The sequence below is a fragment of the Prionailurus viverrinus genome, chromosome A1 (assembly GCF_022837055.1).
Source record: "Prionailurus viverrinus isolate Anna chromosome A1, UM_Priviv_1.0, whole genome shotgun sequence".
Classification (NCBI taxonomy): domain Eukaryota; kingdom Metazoa; phylum Chordata; class Mammalia; order Carnivora; family Felidae; genus Prionailurus; species Prionailurus viverrinus.
Window position 1 is genome coordinate 212,136,534 of NC_062561.1, and position 16,959 is coordinate 212,153,492.

A 16,959-nucleotide genomic window follows, 5' to 3' on the forward strand; every position below is an offset into this window, starting at 1 on the left:
GAACTAGACCCACAAACGTATGGCCAACTCATCTTTGACAAAGCAGGAAAGAACATCCAATGGAAAAAAGACAGCCTCTTTAACAAATGGTGCTGGGAGAACTGGACAGCAACATGCAGAAGGTTGAAACTAGACCACTTTCTCACACCATTCACAAAAATAAACTCAAAATGGATAAAGGACCTAAATGTGAGACAGGAAACCATCAAAACCTTAGAGGAGAAAGCAGGAAAACACCTCTCTGACCTCAGCCGTAGCAATCTCTTGACACATCCCCAAAGGCAAGGGAATTAAAGGCAAAAGTGAATTACTGGGACCTTATGAAGATAAAAAGCTTCTGCACAGCCAAGGAAACAACCAACAAAACTAAAAGGCAACCCACGGAATGGGAAAAGATATTCGCAAATGACATATCGGACAAAGGGCTAGTATCCAAAATCTATAAAGAGCTCACCAAACTCCACACCCGAAAAACAAATTACCCAGTGAAGAAATGGGCAGAAAACATGAATAGACACTTCTCTAAAGAAGACATCCAGATGGCCAACAGGCACATGAAAAGATGTTCAGCGTCGCTCCTTATCAGGGAAATACAAATCAAAACCACACTCAGGTATCACCTCACGCCAGTCAGAGTGGCCAAAATGAACAAATCAGGAGACTATAGATGCTGGAGAGGATGTGGAGAAACGGGAACCCTCTTGCACTGTTGGTGGGAATGCAAATTGGTGCAGCTGCTCTGGAAAGCAGTGTGGAGGTTCCTCAGAAAATTAAAAATAGACCTACCCTATGGCCCAGCAATAACACTGCTAGGAATTTATCCAAGGGATACAGGAGTACTGATGCATAGGGCCACTTGTACCCCAATGTTCATAGCAGCACTCTCAACAATAGCCAAATTATGGAAAGAGCCTAAATGTCCATCAACTGATGAATGGATAAAGAAATTGTGGTTTATATACACAATGGAATATTACGTGGCAATGAGAAAAAATGAAATATGGCCTTTTGTAGCAACGTGGATGGAACTGGAGAGTGTGATGCTAAGTGAAATAAGCCATACAGAGAAAGACAGATACTATATGGTTTCACTCTTATGTGGATCCTGAGAAACTTAACAGGAACCCATGGGGGAGGGGAAGGAAAAAAAAAAAAGAGGTTAGAGTGGGAGAGAGCCAAAGCATAAGAGACTGTTAAAAACTGAGAACAAACTGAGGGTTGATGGGGGGTGGGAGGGAGGAGAGGGTGGGTGATGGGTATTGAGGAGGGCACCTTTTGGGATGAGCACTGGGTGTTGTATGGAAACCAATTTGTCAATAAATTTCATAAAAAAAAATAAGTAACAAATGCCAGAAAACATACAAAATTTGTTTCTCAAGTTCTCTTTTCTATTAACCACATCTTTCCAGTAGATTAGCTGTTGATCTAAGGATGGGAAAATTACAATCAGAAGCCAGATGCTCCCACAATTTGGTTTTATAAATAAAGTTTTATTGAAACATGAAAAAAAAAAAAGAAAAAGATAGGAAAGTCACAGATCAGTGGTATTCCCAGCTGAACCCAGCCTAAATCAGCTGACTTCTGTTCTGTTGCTGATGTTGAACTCTTCCCAGCTAATACTAGTAGAACCACCCAGCAGAATCCAACCTAGGTCATTCAACTCCCACATAATGGAAAGTTTGTGACAATACATGATGTTGTTTGAAGCCACTCAGTTTTGGCATGGATTGTTACTAAGCACCCATATAGCAATAGCTAACAGATACACAGATCAATCTGGTAGTTTCTCATTGTGGGAATGAGAGGGGGAAGGAGTAAGAGGGAGGTGGTGCCTCTGCAGAATTTCCTCTTTCTAGAAACATTGACAAAATGGCATAGATGTTTTTCTTTATCAGTTATCTAAAAATGTGCCATATTTCTTTTAGTGATTTTGTTAATATTCTATAATATAGATATACCATATTTTATTTAGAATATTTACAATTTTTCTCCATTAGAAGCAGTACTGCATAGATATTTTTTGTGCATAATTTTTGAGCCCTTTCTGTGATTATTTCTTTAGAAAATTCTTAAAAGTGGAATTTTGAGGAGTGCCTGAGTGGTTCAGTCGGTTAAGCATCCGACTCTTGATTTCAGCTCAGATCATGATCTCATGGTTTGTGAGTTCAAGCTCTATGTTGGGCTCTGTGCTGACGGTGTGGAGCCTGCTTGAGATTCTCTTCTCTCTCTCTCTCTCTCTCTCTCTCTCTGTGTCAAAAATAAATAAACATTTAAAAAGTGGAATTTTGGAATATACCCATTTACATTTTTCTATGTATTTCCAAATCACCCTCTTAAAAGTTTGCAGTAATTTACATTCACACCAAAAGTATATGAAAATGCCTTTCCCCGCATTGAAGTTTGGCAATATTTTTAATTTTCACAATTTTATAGGTAAAAAATTTACCTCATTATGTTATGTGAATTTTTTTATTCTGAAGGAGATCCAGCATATTTTCATATTTTTAGATAAATTTCACTTCTTCTGTGAAACTGCAGCTCATGTGCTTGTTCATGTTCCTCTTAGATTGTTTTTTGCTTATTGATTCGTAAGACTCTTTAGATATTAAGGCTATTAGCAGTTTGTCACATTGTTACTATATTTTTCCGGTTTATTTTTATCTTTTCTTTTTGTTGTGGATTTTTTTAATACAATAAAAAAATTACCAATATTCTATATTTTACATATGCAAATGTATCACTCCTTTTCTTTTATGGTTTCTGGGTTTTATGTCTTTTTTAGAAATGCTTTTTACATCCAAAGAGTATAAAATTATTTGCCCATGTCTTCTAGCATATTTTTCATTCTAAAAATTATATCTTTGATCTACGTTGGATTTATTTTAGAAGAAGTCAGTTAGTTCTTTCCTCTTTATCTAAAATTGGCTAGTGTATTGTTTTAATCTCTATTAAATAATGCACCTTTATCTACTAATTAAAAGCAAATGAAAATTTTTTAAGTACACGGATCTGGACACATAGGTTTTCTATCTATTCCATTGATTGTCAAAAAACAAAACAAAACAAAACAAAACAAAAAAGAAAAAAGAAAATTAAAAGAAAAAAGAAAAATCTAACCAGGGATATCTGCAGTTTCTAGGCAAGTAATACCCTTGCAAATTTTTGTGCTGATAATTATTATCATTTTGTGACTTGTAAATGTATAACGAAAGTAATTTATATTGCCTCTAAAAAATGAATAAAATGTCAAAACCACCCATATAGACTCTTCTCAATTCTTTTCTTCTCCAGAATTGTGCAGGCTCTTCTTAAACATATATTTTTCCACATGATATTTAGAATAATAGCATATATATATATATATATATATGTATATGATGTAGAAGACTACACATCATTTATGAAATATGACTATTTCTGAGTAGTGGGGTTGAGGAATGAGGTCTTTTACTTGCTGTATTATAGATGTCTGTGTTTCTTGAATTTTGAGGAACAAGCAAGTATTAGTTTAGTAACAAATATTCAGTGAAGATTTAAAGAAATATATCAGCATATGTAAATATTATAATCAAAGACCTTAATGAAGTGTTTGTGTCTTTTAGTGTTTTGTTTTGTTTTTGTTATTGTTTTTTTTATGCTTGGTCTCTTTGGGTTTTGCAATATGCAATGATTTCATCTGCCAATAATAAATATTTAGTTTCATAAAACATTAAAATCCTGTTTAATATTTATGTTTCTTTCTTTTTCTCCTTGTCTAATTGCATTTGATAGCATTTCTAGAACAATGTTAAATGTGGTGACAGTGGAATTCCTGCTGTTTTATCTCTAAGTTTAATGGAGTACTTAATATTTCACCATTGAGCATGACTCTAGCTTATATTCTATTTTATTTTACTAAAGTTGTATTTTTTCATTAAAAAATAAATCTTAAGCATCACTTAAATCTACATTGCCAATGTCACATTTTAATTCATGAAATTTTATTAATATGTAAAAAAGGGACTTCACAGCATATTTATCAGTCTTGTGATAGGGCATTTATTGGATTTTTATCTAATTAAATTATTCCTTAGGCTATAAAAGCAATATTTCACTCTTCTCAGTGGATAAAAGTGTCTTTAACTTAATATTAAAACAATTTCTGATTATTTATCTTTTTTGTTTAATAGTTAGTCCAATTTATACTTTACAGCAACTAATTTGTCATAGAAAAAGTCCTCAGCCTCTGCGAGTTCTCTTCTCCTTGTTGAGAAACCTTTACCCAGAGTAGAAAGGGAGTGACCCTAATAATTTACAGTTGAGGAGTCCACCAGATCAACTCAAGTGTTTCTGCAGAATTCAGCATTGAAATTTTATTTTTCAAACCTCAGGGGCTTCCCGGGTCATTTGCTTCACATTTGGTTTTCACCAGTAGCTTCTGGAGTGTTAACGTATTCCTCCCACCCACCAAGTTTTACTCATCATACTTTCTTTGCCTGAACAGCTGCCTCCTTGTGAACTATACACAAATCCCACATGAATGCCACAAGCAAATAAAAGGTAGAAGTTAGATTAGACTTCAGTGTGCATCTAAAATAAACTAAATAAATGAATAAACAATATTAAATGCAGATATTCATCACAGAAATGAAGCTTTGGAAAATTCCTTCACCCTATTGTTTCCCCGTTTCTGTGGTTACAGTGGTTAATAGTGCAGCTGGGGAGGTAACTGTGGATGGGGAAGGCAACTGACTCCTTACACGTGGCTGCCCAGATGTGCTGCTCACTCAGGGATGCAGTGCCTGCCTCTGAGCATCCCAGCCTGGCATCATTCTATCCTGAATGATGGTGAGGAAGCACACTGACTAATATAGCATCATTCACTAACATGCTGATTCATTCATTCCATGTTTATGGTTAAGTGCCTTCTAGACCTTAGGTGCTGTGTTTAACAACAGACATAAACCCCAATAAGTCATAGAGTGCTTAGAAGACCAGAGGGGAGTCAGATGAGGTAATTGCAGATCAATGTGGTGACAGTAGGGGTAAGCATAAGGTACTCTAGGATTTCTCCATACACACATGAAATTTATTATGCCACACCCCTGATTGAAATCCTTCCAAGTACCCCCACCCCCTGAAGGCTAAATCAAAACTTCTAAGCCTGGCATGTCAAATGCTTAACCGCTGGTCCCCACCAATTGTGCCACATGCCATCTCAGCCACTGCTCAGTAGACTTCGTGCCTGTGGATGGCTTCCAATGGACCACCTGCTGAATGAACCAGCAACACTCTTCATTCATTCTCTCTGTGAGATACACTGACACCCATGTTGAGACTTGGCTGCCAGCAGGCTATCCTCCAGTGCTCTCTGTACCCACCAAGTGAGACACAAACTCACCCAAGTCAGTCCTGCGTGTCCCAAACTCATTTAGGCCAGTTCAACCTGTTATTGTAATCACATTATGAAGCTGATAAAGTATGAGTATGCAAAGAAAGTCTGATGCTGATCTATAAGAATTACCTTCAATGGTTTGAAAATACTTGACAAAGGCATGTTGAAAGAATATTGCTAGGGGCACCTGGGTGGTTCAGTTGGTTAAGCATCCAACTCTTGATTTCAGCTCAGGTCATGATCTTAGGGTTCGTGTGTTCGAGCCATGCATCAGGCTCTGTGCGGACAGTGCGGAGCCTGCTTAGGATTCTTTCTCTCTCTCTCTGTCTCTCAATCTCTCTCAAAAAATAAATAAACTAAAAAAAATTTTTTAACTGAAAAAAATTAAAAATTAAAAAAATTAAAAAAAAAAAAGAATATTGCTACCCATATGCTTGATAACATGATGGTGCAAGATTAGGCTGAGGGATACCTTTAAAAAGTTAAGCATCTACACTTAGATTTTTTTGTAGGTGTTTGAAAGTCCTTATCCATTTTAAAGAAAGCAAAACTAGACAAAGTAGTTGATGTTTTGCAGTGTGTTACCAAAGAAAGATAAGGTGAAACTATGGTCAGGAACCCACAACCCAAAGGAGAAGGTTTGGCCTTGTTACAAAAGGGTGGTGAATGGACATACAGTCAAATGTTTTTAATTAAAATAAAATGTTCCAGGCATATATGTAATATTTTTTGATACAAGTGCCCTGTGTCTGACTTTTGGGAATAACCACCAATGCCCTACTGTTCCCGACTGAGGCTGACAAGGAGACATCACCTATTGTAGCTGTAACTCCTTAAATGCCCCAGTGCTCTGTCACAGCTCCATGGCTTTGAGCGCATTGTTTCCTCTGCTAGGAAATGTCCTCTGGGCTCCTATATCTGGCACATTCCTACTTACTCTGTCTTGCCACATCAAGTGCGATTTCCTTCACATTACCTCCCTGGTTTGTTTGCTTGTTTGTTTGTTTGTTTGTTTGTTTTCTCAGCCAGTGGCAGAATGTCCTTCCTATATTTGGGGACCACCCCAATCTATGAGGCACAGCCTCTTACTGGAGAAGATGTAAATGCCACCTATATTCTTCTCTGCTTCCCATTGCTAGGGCCCAGGCACATGAGCTTGGCATAGTTCTAATCAACCACAGGCTCCAGTTGTACCTCTAAACTGGTGGCCAGTAGGTGAAGCTGCTGGACGTTGCTGCTCGCTCTGCTCTGGGGTTGGTGGTGACAATGGCGGAGGCTCTTTTCAGTTTCTGGATGTGCCAGTGGTAGAGATAAGGGGAGGCTCTGTGAACTCCATGTTCGATTCTCAGGTATTCTGGGAGCACTCTAGTAGCCTTTATTAAATTCCTTTTCTGCACAAATCAGCCTACATTTGCTTCCATTGTTTACACTGAGAATCCTAATGCTTTGCCTGCAAGCAATGATACGACACTGGAACTATCCCTATGTGTCTCTGTCCCCCTGTGATAGTGAGCTGGGAACAGTACATTTCATCCCTGTAACTCCAGTGCCTAGCATGGAACAAAGTAAGGCAAGGCAGATCCTCAACAAATTGCTGTTTAATTCATTAACTTGTGAATTAATTACTTAATCGATGAGTGACGTTCCTCTGAAAATCCAAATATAAAATGACAGCAAGTGACACCAGAATGTTTTCAGTGGTTGAGGAAGTCTGTGGCCTATTCTGTCCCTATTCTTCACAGAAGACAAGCACAGGCACAGAGAGTTCCATAGCATTTAATTAAATATGAGATGGTAACACACGTTGGATAGTTGTATACTTAGCAGCTCTGCAAAATGTTTGTAATGCATATGGGAGGTACATGGTCAAATCAGAGACCTTCACTGTAGTGAATGATGGGTAGTTTTTAGAAAAACCCCAGAAAAAAACCACTGAGCTGACACAAATGCCATCTGATCTGCACCATTCCAGATGTCTTGACCACATATTCTCACCACCTTCCTGATGGTTCCGTCTTGTAGCCTCTCCAGAAGTGCTATGGAAACACAATATGCACATCTGAAATAGCGTCTACTTGGCTTTTCTGAAGGAAATTTCCGTGGAAACTAGAATGACAGGAGAGGCAAAGGCTAGTGGAAAATCAGTCGAATAATCCAGGGGCTCCCTAGACCCAGCCAAGATTGTTTAATTGCCCAAATCAGCTGCCTGTTTACTGGTTCTCATTTCATGTTCTACAGAACTAGCAGTTCACGCTTCTGACTTATGCATTGTGTCTGAGACCAATTTTTCTTTCCTAATGAAATGCAAAAGGAGGTTGGTGGGAACAAACTTGCAATCTGACATTATACCTTGTCCTTGAGTATAAAATCAATCATTAGCAGCAATTATGATTATAAGAGTATAATACATGGATTTTAAATCCCTCCAGTAACAGATAGACATTCACACACTAAATTCAAATAATAATGTGTGCCCCAAAATACTGAAACATGGGATTTTAGAGTGGGGGTGGCTTTGATCTTTATTGAGACTTATCTCCTGATTTCTTCAAGAGATTGTCTATTATATCAGGGGAACAAACTTAGGGCTTCCAGTCCTGAATTAACATGTAAGGTTTCTGTGTTCCAATTTCCCCAGAAATTAAAGATGACAACAACACACCTCATAGGACCTCTGTGAATAAGGTATAGGACACCCCGGTTGGCATGGGATTTCCTGTGATAACCTCCTCTTTGAGACCTAGTTCCCATTTCTACAAAAGGTAAAGAACACATGTCCACCTGGTGGAAAATGTCTTCTAGGGCTGACACACCAGGTAGGTTCTGCTTTCCCGCCACACAGATGTATATCACTTGTCTGGCATTTTCCCTGACTGTCTGCAATTGGGCACCCTGAACATGCCTCTATTATAGCACTTTGTGTTATTGGATCATTTGTTTACAAAGTTGCCACTTTTATCAGATTTTCCACGTTATGAGGGCAGGGTCCCCAACTTTATTCACCTAACCCTGTGGCTGGCACATAGCAGGCTTTCCATGAATACTTGCCAAGGAAATGAAAGGGATAATGCTTAGGGAAATGCTTTGAAAATCACAAAAGCACTAACAAATCTAGGGAATAAGAGATTATATTCATCACTACTGATTCAGAGAAAAGGATTTGGAAAGTACAATGGCCAACAGAGGAGTAAATGATCTTATTATCATTAGGCCTCAAAGCCAACAGATATGATTTTAGTCCAAAATTTAAAACCCCCTTTACAGATATCACAAAACAAAACAAACAAGAAAATTGAAAACTTAAAAACACTTAGCCCCCCAAAAACTAAAAACAGGACAAAAAGGTGTAAAATGTAAACAAAAACAATGGAAACAACCCCTTGAACAAAACAAAACCCTGAACTATGCCCTTCATTACTTCCTGTGCCTCTGCTGCTCTGTGTGGTTCTGCATCTGTCCGTGGTCTGGGGGGGCTGTGGGATGGGTGTTGGCAGCACTCCTCTGAGCTGAGATTTCTCAGCTGCCTTGACTTGGTTTGAGCTCGTCACTAAAAATTCATCTAGACCAAGAAATGCATGTTCTTTACCTTCAAGGACATGGCCCCAGTCGGCTCGCTCACTGCATGTGCTTATAACTCTTCTCCCTGAAGCTTGTGGCAACATCCACAGGTATAAAACTCAGGAAAATTTGTGGATGCATTTGGATTGGGGCAGTCTCTACACACAGAGAAGTGTTATTCCCGGCTCATTGCTCAAATGCACCTGTGTCTGGAGTTGGCAACAGGTTCTTCTATTTCAGATGGATGCAGCCGGGTGGTATTAGCAAGACAATCATGCTCTCGATAACTAACAACAGAAATTCTGGGCTTCTACTTTTTCAGAAAAACAGAATCGAATGGGATATGTGGGGAACAAACTTCAGTTTTCGTAGACATGGCTGGCCATGGTAGTTCATACATCACATGACCCTTTCTTTCTCAGTGTTTTTAGTTTGGTGGCCATGTCGCTGTCTGGGACACTCCTGGTTTATGCTTGTTGTCCTGGAATGAGTATTTATAACTCCTCCTTTCACTTTCAAAAATGACCCAGTTTGGACAATAAATGACATAGTCACCCCATTTGTTATTAGTGGGGTTTGTCACTCAAGAATAGGATAGTCCTAGTCAAGGAGAAGGCGCATGCTTTGGGGGGAACCATGGTTAGACTCCCGACCATCAAACCCCACACTGAGGGGGGAGCAAAATGGACAAGTTACTTCATACTTCCAAGTCTCCATTCCATCATCTATTAAAAAAGAGAATAATAATAATGATAATAATAATTGTACCAATGCCTGGGATTACTATGAGGATGTAGGGAGACGAGCTATGTAGAGCCCACTGGTACATAGTAAGTCTTAACAATGATGGCTATCATCCTTGTTCTCCTTTTCCTCTTTCTTTCCTTGCCCTCTTCCTGCCTTCCTACCCCCTCCCTTCTCTCCTCCATCCTTTCTTTCATTCTTTCCTGTTTTTTTTCCTGAAATAATGGAATAATTTGGGTTGCCTGAAGCAGAGTGCTCCTGCCTCAAGACAAATGCCCCTGGAGCGAAAAGGAGTGATCCAAGCCATGCTTCTGAATCCTGTAGATGATACAGAGGGCTTGCCTTAATTCTGTCTTCTTTGTGCTTCCAGGAAGAGTAGGCAGAGCTCAGTCATCTTTGTCAGTCATCATGGTTCCAGTCCTGGGTTTCTGAAAATTCACTGGTTTTGGTAGAAACTGGACATGGTGACATAGGCTTCTTCCTGGCTCGATCCCAAGGAAGTGAGAATGGGTTGTCCCTGGGCAGCTGGGTTCAATGTCAGGATTCCTGATTGGAAAGGAAATGGAGTGGGCCCAGGGCCATTTGTAGTTCCAGGGACAAGCAGCAGGCCCTGGTACACATGAGGCCCATTCTTGCCACCATCCCTGAAGTCTGGGGGTCTGGAAGATGGGAGCACAAGGGCCTCACACATACTGACATTCCCAGCCAGGCATCTGAGGGGTGAATCTCCTCTGAACGTTTTTGGGGTGATGACTGCATGCTCAGATGGCCAGGTGGGGCTCTGCACACCCCCTACAAGCCTCTGCTTTTCAGACTCCTCTGGTTGTGGCAGAGAAGTGTCTTGCAGAAAGCCTTCGGCTTCATCTCTAGCTTGAATGCCATCCACCTTATGAATCTGGCAGTCCAGGAAACTTTCAGGATTGAAACTCACATTCAAATTCTACACCAAAAAAAGAGAGAAGGCATTGAGAGTGCTCCAAAGAGACACACCAGCAAAGGTTCAGTTCAGGGAAAGATGTAACAAACTTTCTGACAGGGGTTTACCAGAGAATGTCAGAGAATTACCCACATGTTCTAGTTGACTCTACCACTGGATGCACTCTGACATGTCAGTCTGAAGGGACTGGCCATGCCCTCCAGCCCCATGAAAGCCCAGGAGACTTCTGAGACTTGTATCTCATTTTAGTTTTCTATATCCAGGGAGCTGCAGCTAGGATCTTGCAGTTATGGGATGCACAAAAGACCAACACTTGTGGTTCAACTGTTCCCTATCCTGCAATATTATTCTTGGCTTTTGGAATGCCTCCAACATTGTGATAGAATCACCAGAAGCACTTACCTTTTTTGGTTTCTTGCAAAGTTGTTCCAGAGTCTTCTTATGATCCGGGAGACTGGGCCACACAATAGGTTTAATTCTGAAATAAGAGGACATTGAGAAAGATGAAATTAACAGTGAGGGAGCATGCATGCACAATAGGTCTTTCCACCAATTCTGAGCCAGAAATCAGAAGAGCAGATTTCTAGTCTTGGCTCAGCCACAACTAGGCGGGTGAACTTGGACAAGTGACTTGCTTTCCCTGGGCCTCAGTGTCCTATTAATTCACAGAGGGGTTGGACCAGGGGTCATTGTCAGTGATCTCTGTGAACACCTTTGGGAGAGAACCCTGGAGAAGAGGAACAGTGAGGCTTGGCAAGGGTGTGGCTATGAAACCAACATTCCCCCGGCTCTTCTACTCTTAATATAGGTGTTGTCATCCTACTCCTTCTCTTAACTGATAGCAACTCCTCTGCTCTGATTTTTGTGGAAGTGAGGAATATTTTCTAAACCACCCAGGGAAATTAGAGTATCATGGGGCACCTCAATGGTTCAGTTGGTTGAGCATCCGACTTCAGTCAGGTCATAATCTCATGGTTTGTGAGTTGGAGCCCTGCATCAGGCTCTGTGCTGTCAGCACAGAACCTGCTTCAGATCCTCTGTCCCCCCCGTCTCTGCCCCTCACCCACTTACTCTCTCTCTCTCTCTCTCAAAAATAAATAAACATTAAAAAAGACAAAAAGACAAATTGAAGTATCATGAGAGCATGTGGCACTGTGCTGAAGGCATCTTCCTAGAATATTAATAACTTGATGGTATGTGTCAAAAGCATCATTTTCATAATGAAACAGACAGGGCTCTGTCATGAGGTAGAATGCAAAAGTCCCATGAATTTGTGTGCTGAAATTCAAGACTTCAAATACATTCTGTATTTTCCATGGGTACCCCCAGCTGCCCAGACATTTTGGAGGCATGGTTCCCACTATTTTAGAATAAAAAGTTTGGGGGCAGGGTTTGCCCTATGTCTAATTTATGTATTTTCACCCCTTATGAAATTAAATGTGGAAATTCACCAGTGCCTTAGGGTGGGGAGGGATGTTGGGCACTACAATTCCTGAAATGTCTTTTTCCCTTTGTAGTTTTCTCATCAATAAATAGGCTAGAGCTCCAACTGTCTGGGACCCCATGTAACCATCCTATTGATTAAAGTTCACCTTTTTTTCCATAATGCACAGGCCAAGATGACCATCAGAGACACAGAGAAGAAACTCAGAATGCTAATAGTTAGTAAAATAGGATCCATCCTCCCTGGAATGCAAGGAAAGATCTTGGTTAGTAATCATTAAACATGGAGTTGGGGAAGCTTTCAGTATGCTTTGAGTTTATTTAGTAACTCGAGACCATTCACTATTTCTTCAAAGTCACCCTTCAGTGAACAGGATAATGTACTAGCTTTATGCACAAAGAATTTTGGCTTCAGTAAGTGGCACTCACGTGAGTGACCAGGTGTAGAACATCTCATTTGAAATGTAAAAGTGGCCCAGCATTAAGGATAGCAGTACTCTTTCCCCAACATCTACCATCAAGAGAAGTAAACCTAGCAGGGGAATCAGGAGGGGGATGCTCTACCTCACAGGTTCATCAAGTTCCAGTCTGAGAATGGGATGTTGGTATGTCAAGAATTGTTCCCCTCATACTTCAAAGAGAAGGTATATGTGGAGTGAGCCGTGTTCTTTGGCTTTTCTAGCCATTCTCACTTCCTAGACCATGTGGATACCTTTGTTATTCTGGAAAAGGAGGCATGAATGAGCAGCACTAACCTGCTCATCTTCTATCACAAAAGGTGTTCCCCTAGAGGAGCTTTTGAGAGACCAGCCATTGGGATTCCAGTCTAAATTGGTAGAGTGGAGGTAGTAGGTGGGGACTTTATTCAGAATTATTATCAGCTCCCAAGAACAGCTGGGTCAGTGGAATCCAGGGCAGCCTATATCATTTGATCAATGACTATGGGTTCTATTCCCACTACTTCCTTATTCTTCACAAGAGGGGCAAACATGGCAGGTCATTCTCCAAAGACAGTGTAAACATACCCTCAGGGGAGTCCTAACATGTGGGTTCCTTTCACCTTTCTGCCTCTCACTCTTGTTCACACACCTTAACATGCAAAGCACTTTGCAGGGGACAAAGATTCTGCTGTCACTTCCCACCTGTGATCTCTGGAGTTCTGAAGTGGAAGCTTGGACTCCATTCACTCCAGAAGCCTTCAAAATAGTCATGATTAGGAATGGACCGGACTTTAATCTCATACATTGCATCAGGTTGTAGCTTTCTCTGTAGGAGTGCCAGCTTTGTACTGGATAAGTTCACATGCTAAAGAGCAAAACATGCCATTATATTTTTAGGGTCAAAAAAGACATGTTGCCTAGATCCCCCAAATCATTTCAAGTTAAGTGACTTTAGTCATGTGGGTACTCTTGTTAGGAAAAGGAGATATGATATGGAGAGGAGCATGTGTGAGCTCAAAATGATGCTACCAGTGGTCAAGGAGGGCAACAGTACCATGGTTCTTTGTTTAGGTGAGCTGGACTCTTCAATACCAGGAGGATATAAATCACTCCCAGGCCCCCACCTTCCTTTCCACACTTCGATTTCTCTCTTTCTCTTTTTTTTTCTCTTTTTCTCCTCTTTCACATCCCAAAGGAAAATACAAGGGAATGGGAAGGTAAGTGAGCAGGAATAATTTCTCTCTAAAAAGATTCAATTCTACATTGCAAATAGCAATATAGAGAACAACAGTCTCTTCAGCAATGTGCATTATCCTTAAGAAAAAACTATCAATTTGATGGGTAAAAAGTTAATATTCCACTGTTATTTACATTTATACTTATTTGATTATTAATTTTCATATATTTATTGCATTTACATATATCTTATTTTATGAGACATTTCCAAGTTTCTTGCTAATTTTTTCTGTTGTTACATTTGTCCTTTTCTTAATGATTTATAAGACCTCTTTATATATGAAGGATATTAACCATCTGTCAGTTGTACGTATGGCAATTTAATCCTAATATCTAATTTGCCTTACAATTTTGATTGTCATGTGTGCTGACATTTATAAGCCTTTATTTTTATATATTCATATGTATCCATCTTTTTCTCTCTTTACTGCTTTTATGCTTAGAATATTTTTCTTCATCTCAAGATTACATAAGCATTTACCTATATTTTTTCTACCTTGTTTAGTGTTTTAACTTTTACATAATTTATTTAAATCATCTTTTTATTCTATTTTTTAAGTTAGGCATTTAACTTAATTATTTCCCCAAACAGCTAACTGTCCTGGTATCATTTATTCAAAATTCTTCTTTTCTTGGGGCTCTGGGCTGGCTCAGTTGGAGGAGTGTGCAACTCTTGATCTTGGGGTGATGAGTTTGAGCCCCACTATATATATATATATATATGTATATATATATATATATATATTTTTTTTTTTAATGCTTCCTTTCTCTACAATAGTTGCTTTTCCATTGGTGCAATTTTCAAATGAAGACTCAAGAGAACAGGACCAAGGTACCCTCGTTTGTGTGGTAGAAGGAGGGTAGAACTGTTTTAGGGTAGACATTACACTTATGTAAGTACTATACAGCAGCATATTGCAAACAAAGAAGGCTGACCCTGGCCTAAGAAAAGAGAACAGCATGGGTATAAATAGGCATTCTTTTCACTGTGAGAAAGATAAGCCATCATCTGGTTTTTGTCCATGTGTTACAAATAGGACAGAATTTAAGCCAGTGAGCCCAGAGGAGCCTAAAAACCTGGGACACTTTACTTTTCTCCCACCTTCTCCTCAAGAGAGATTGCAGGGATGGCCAGACCATTCCAATGACAATGAGAGCTATAACAGGATGGCCCAGAGAAGATCCAGGTTTTGTGAAACCTGAATTTCTTATACTTTGGGGAACTTCTTTCAGTAAAAGGTATATTTTGAACACAAAATTGCAAGGGTCCCTCCCCAGGTGAATGTACCTCTGGGATGAAAAAATTTATAACATTAAGAAGTTTTTATTTTAAGATTTTATATACATATATTATAATTTTATGTATTTTATAGAAATTTACTTATTCAATATACTTATGCAGTCATCTTTATGCATTTTTTAATGTATAAATGTAGTTGATCTACATACCATCCAGTCATTTTCATGTTTTTCCTGGCGATAGGCTACCTCATGCAATAATTCTTTCACATACTTCTTTTGTAAGTGAGATGTGTTAAATGTCACCAGAAAGTCATTTGCTCCCTCACGATAGATGACTCTTACGTCAAAAGGAGCCTCAGGTTTAACTGGAAAAGAAAAAGAAAGGAGGTCAGTCTATAGGGCAGTCAAGAAAATAATTATACTTTTTAAAGTTCATCCATTCTGAAAATCACATTCTTTTTCTGGGTCAGTAATCAAGCAACAAATCAGAAAACATATATTCTTCCTGGTTCAAAGCTTGACTAGACTTTTCAGCCTCCTCTGCAGTAGAATGTAGCCTTGTGAACAACGTGAGTGGAAATGTGCACCACCTCCCACCTGGCCCAGAAAGCTTACATGTGTGACCTTATGTTTGTTCCCTTTCCACCATTTGGAGTCATATGTTGAAGACAGTGGAACCACAGGATGAAAGAAGCCTGAATATTGTTTGAAAGAGCACTATGCACACATTAGAAATACCCATTTTGGCTTTTGTGTGAGCAAGAAATAAACTTACAGTGTTTGAGATATCATGTTTTAGGGCTTATTTGTTACAGCAGCTAGTGCTAATTCTACACTAAAACACATTCACTTTGCCTTTTGAATACTACAGAATTTGTTACTAAGTAGCCTCAAAGCAGGAGTGTTTAAACTTTGAGCCTTCATTATTCCAATAAATCGGGTTTTAAGCTGGGAGCCTTGTACCTCATCTCAGCTATATAGAAGCTGAGGGTCTGCATTCTGTCCCTAAGCTCATAATTTTTAGTGTGACTTTAGTCTGGTTGGTATTAGCTCTGAATTCCTCTCTAGTCTCTTTCTTCTGTCTGCCTGCTGAGCAAACTTACTCTTAGGATCACAGGCACCATATATGAAATGCTGTTGGAGGGAAATAGGTTTTATTTCAGGCAGAACCTACCCTGAGAAAGGTACTGAATTCTTTGAAAAGCATGCATGTCAAGCAGCCTCCCCATCATTGACCAGGGGCTTTCCTGTCTTGGGTTCTTAGCTGCTCTATCACCAAAGCCTGGGACGTTTGTTTTCTAAAGATGGGGCAGCCACTTTTTTGCATGGCTGGTCTCAGAGAATGAGAGCACATGGACTAAAATCTAATCTATACCTATTGTTAATGAGAGAGTATGTGTTCATTAAACTCTTACCCTCTAGACTGAGCTGAATTCTAGGCTCTCTGCACTGGGCTTTATGGCAGACTTGTTGACCCAGTAAAGTGAACTCATGTAATGGAGTTTGGCTCACTGTAGTCACTTGCTCATAGTGGTGACCACCTAAGTTTCTCCTGCATTGCCCCAGAGATCCTGAAAAAGAGGAAGTGTCTCCTTCTTTGCCCTTGGATGTCTTGTAAAAGGGGAAGTTTATCCTTCTTTACTTTTAGATTCACTATAGAAAGGGGAGATACCCTGGGGGAACAGGAGGAAAGGGTGGTGAGTGTAGAGAAACAGACCAACAGAGAACCCCTGCCAAGCCAGTTCCTACTCTTCATTCAAGGGAATAATTAAGATTCACATTTTCAGTGAAACCTCTGATGCTAAATTCCTTGCCTCATCCCCATCTCTCAAAGTCTCATAATAATGGAAGAATTAAGGAAAGAACAGACTGATATTGATTATACACCTACTAAGCACTTATGCCAGCTTCCACCAATAATCTCTATCATCACTACATTGATGAAGAAACTGAGTCTCAGAGAGGTTAATTAACTTAAGTTCAGG

General features: G+C 39.6%; 1 protein-coding gene across 2 annotated transcripts in view; it reads right to left on the reverse strand.

Annotated features, from left to right (window-relative positions):
* Nucleotides 1-7,134: 7,134 nt before the first annotated feature.
* Nucleotides 7,135-16,959, reverse strand: part of IL7R (interleukin 7 receptor) — a 28,170-nt gene continuing 18,345 nt past the window's right edge. For both annotated transcript variants that reach the window (XM_047870854.1, XM_047870861.1), the window contains 5 exons: nucleotides 15,182-15,339; nucleotides 13,199-13,361; nucleotides 12,206-12,299; nucleotides 11,016-11,091; nucleotides 7,135-10,616 (listed from right to left, as the gene is read on the reverse strand). In XM_047870854.1, the coding sequence (XP_047726810.1) occupies nucleotides 10,113-10,616; nucleotides 11,016-11,091; nucleotides 12,206-12,299; nucleotides 13,199-13,361; nucleotides 15,182-15,339 (995 nt within the window). In that variant the 3' untranslated portion in view covers nucleotides 7,135-10,112. The remainder of the gene's footprint in view (nucleotides 10,617-11,015; nucleotides 11,092-12,205; nucleotides 12,300-13,198; nucleotides 13,362-15,181; nucleotides 15,340-16,959) is intronic.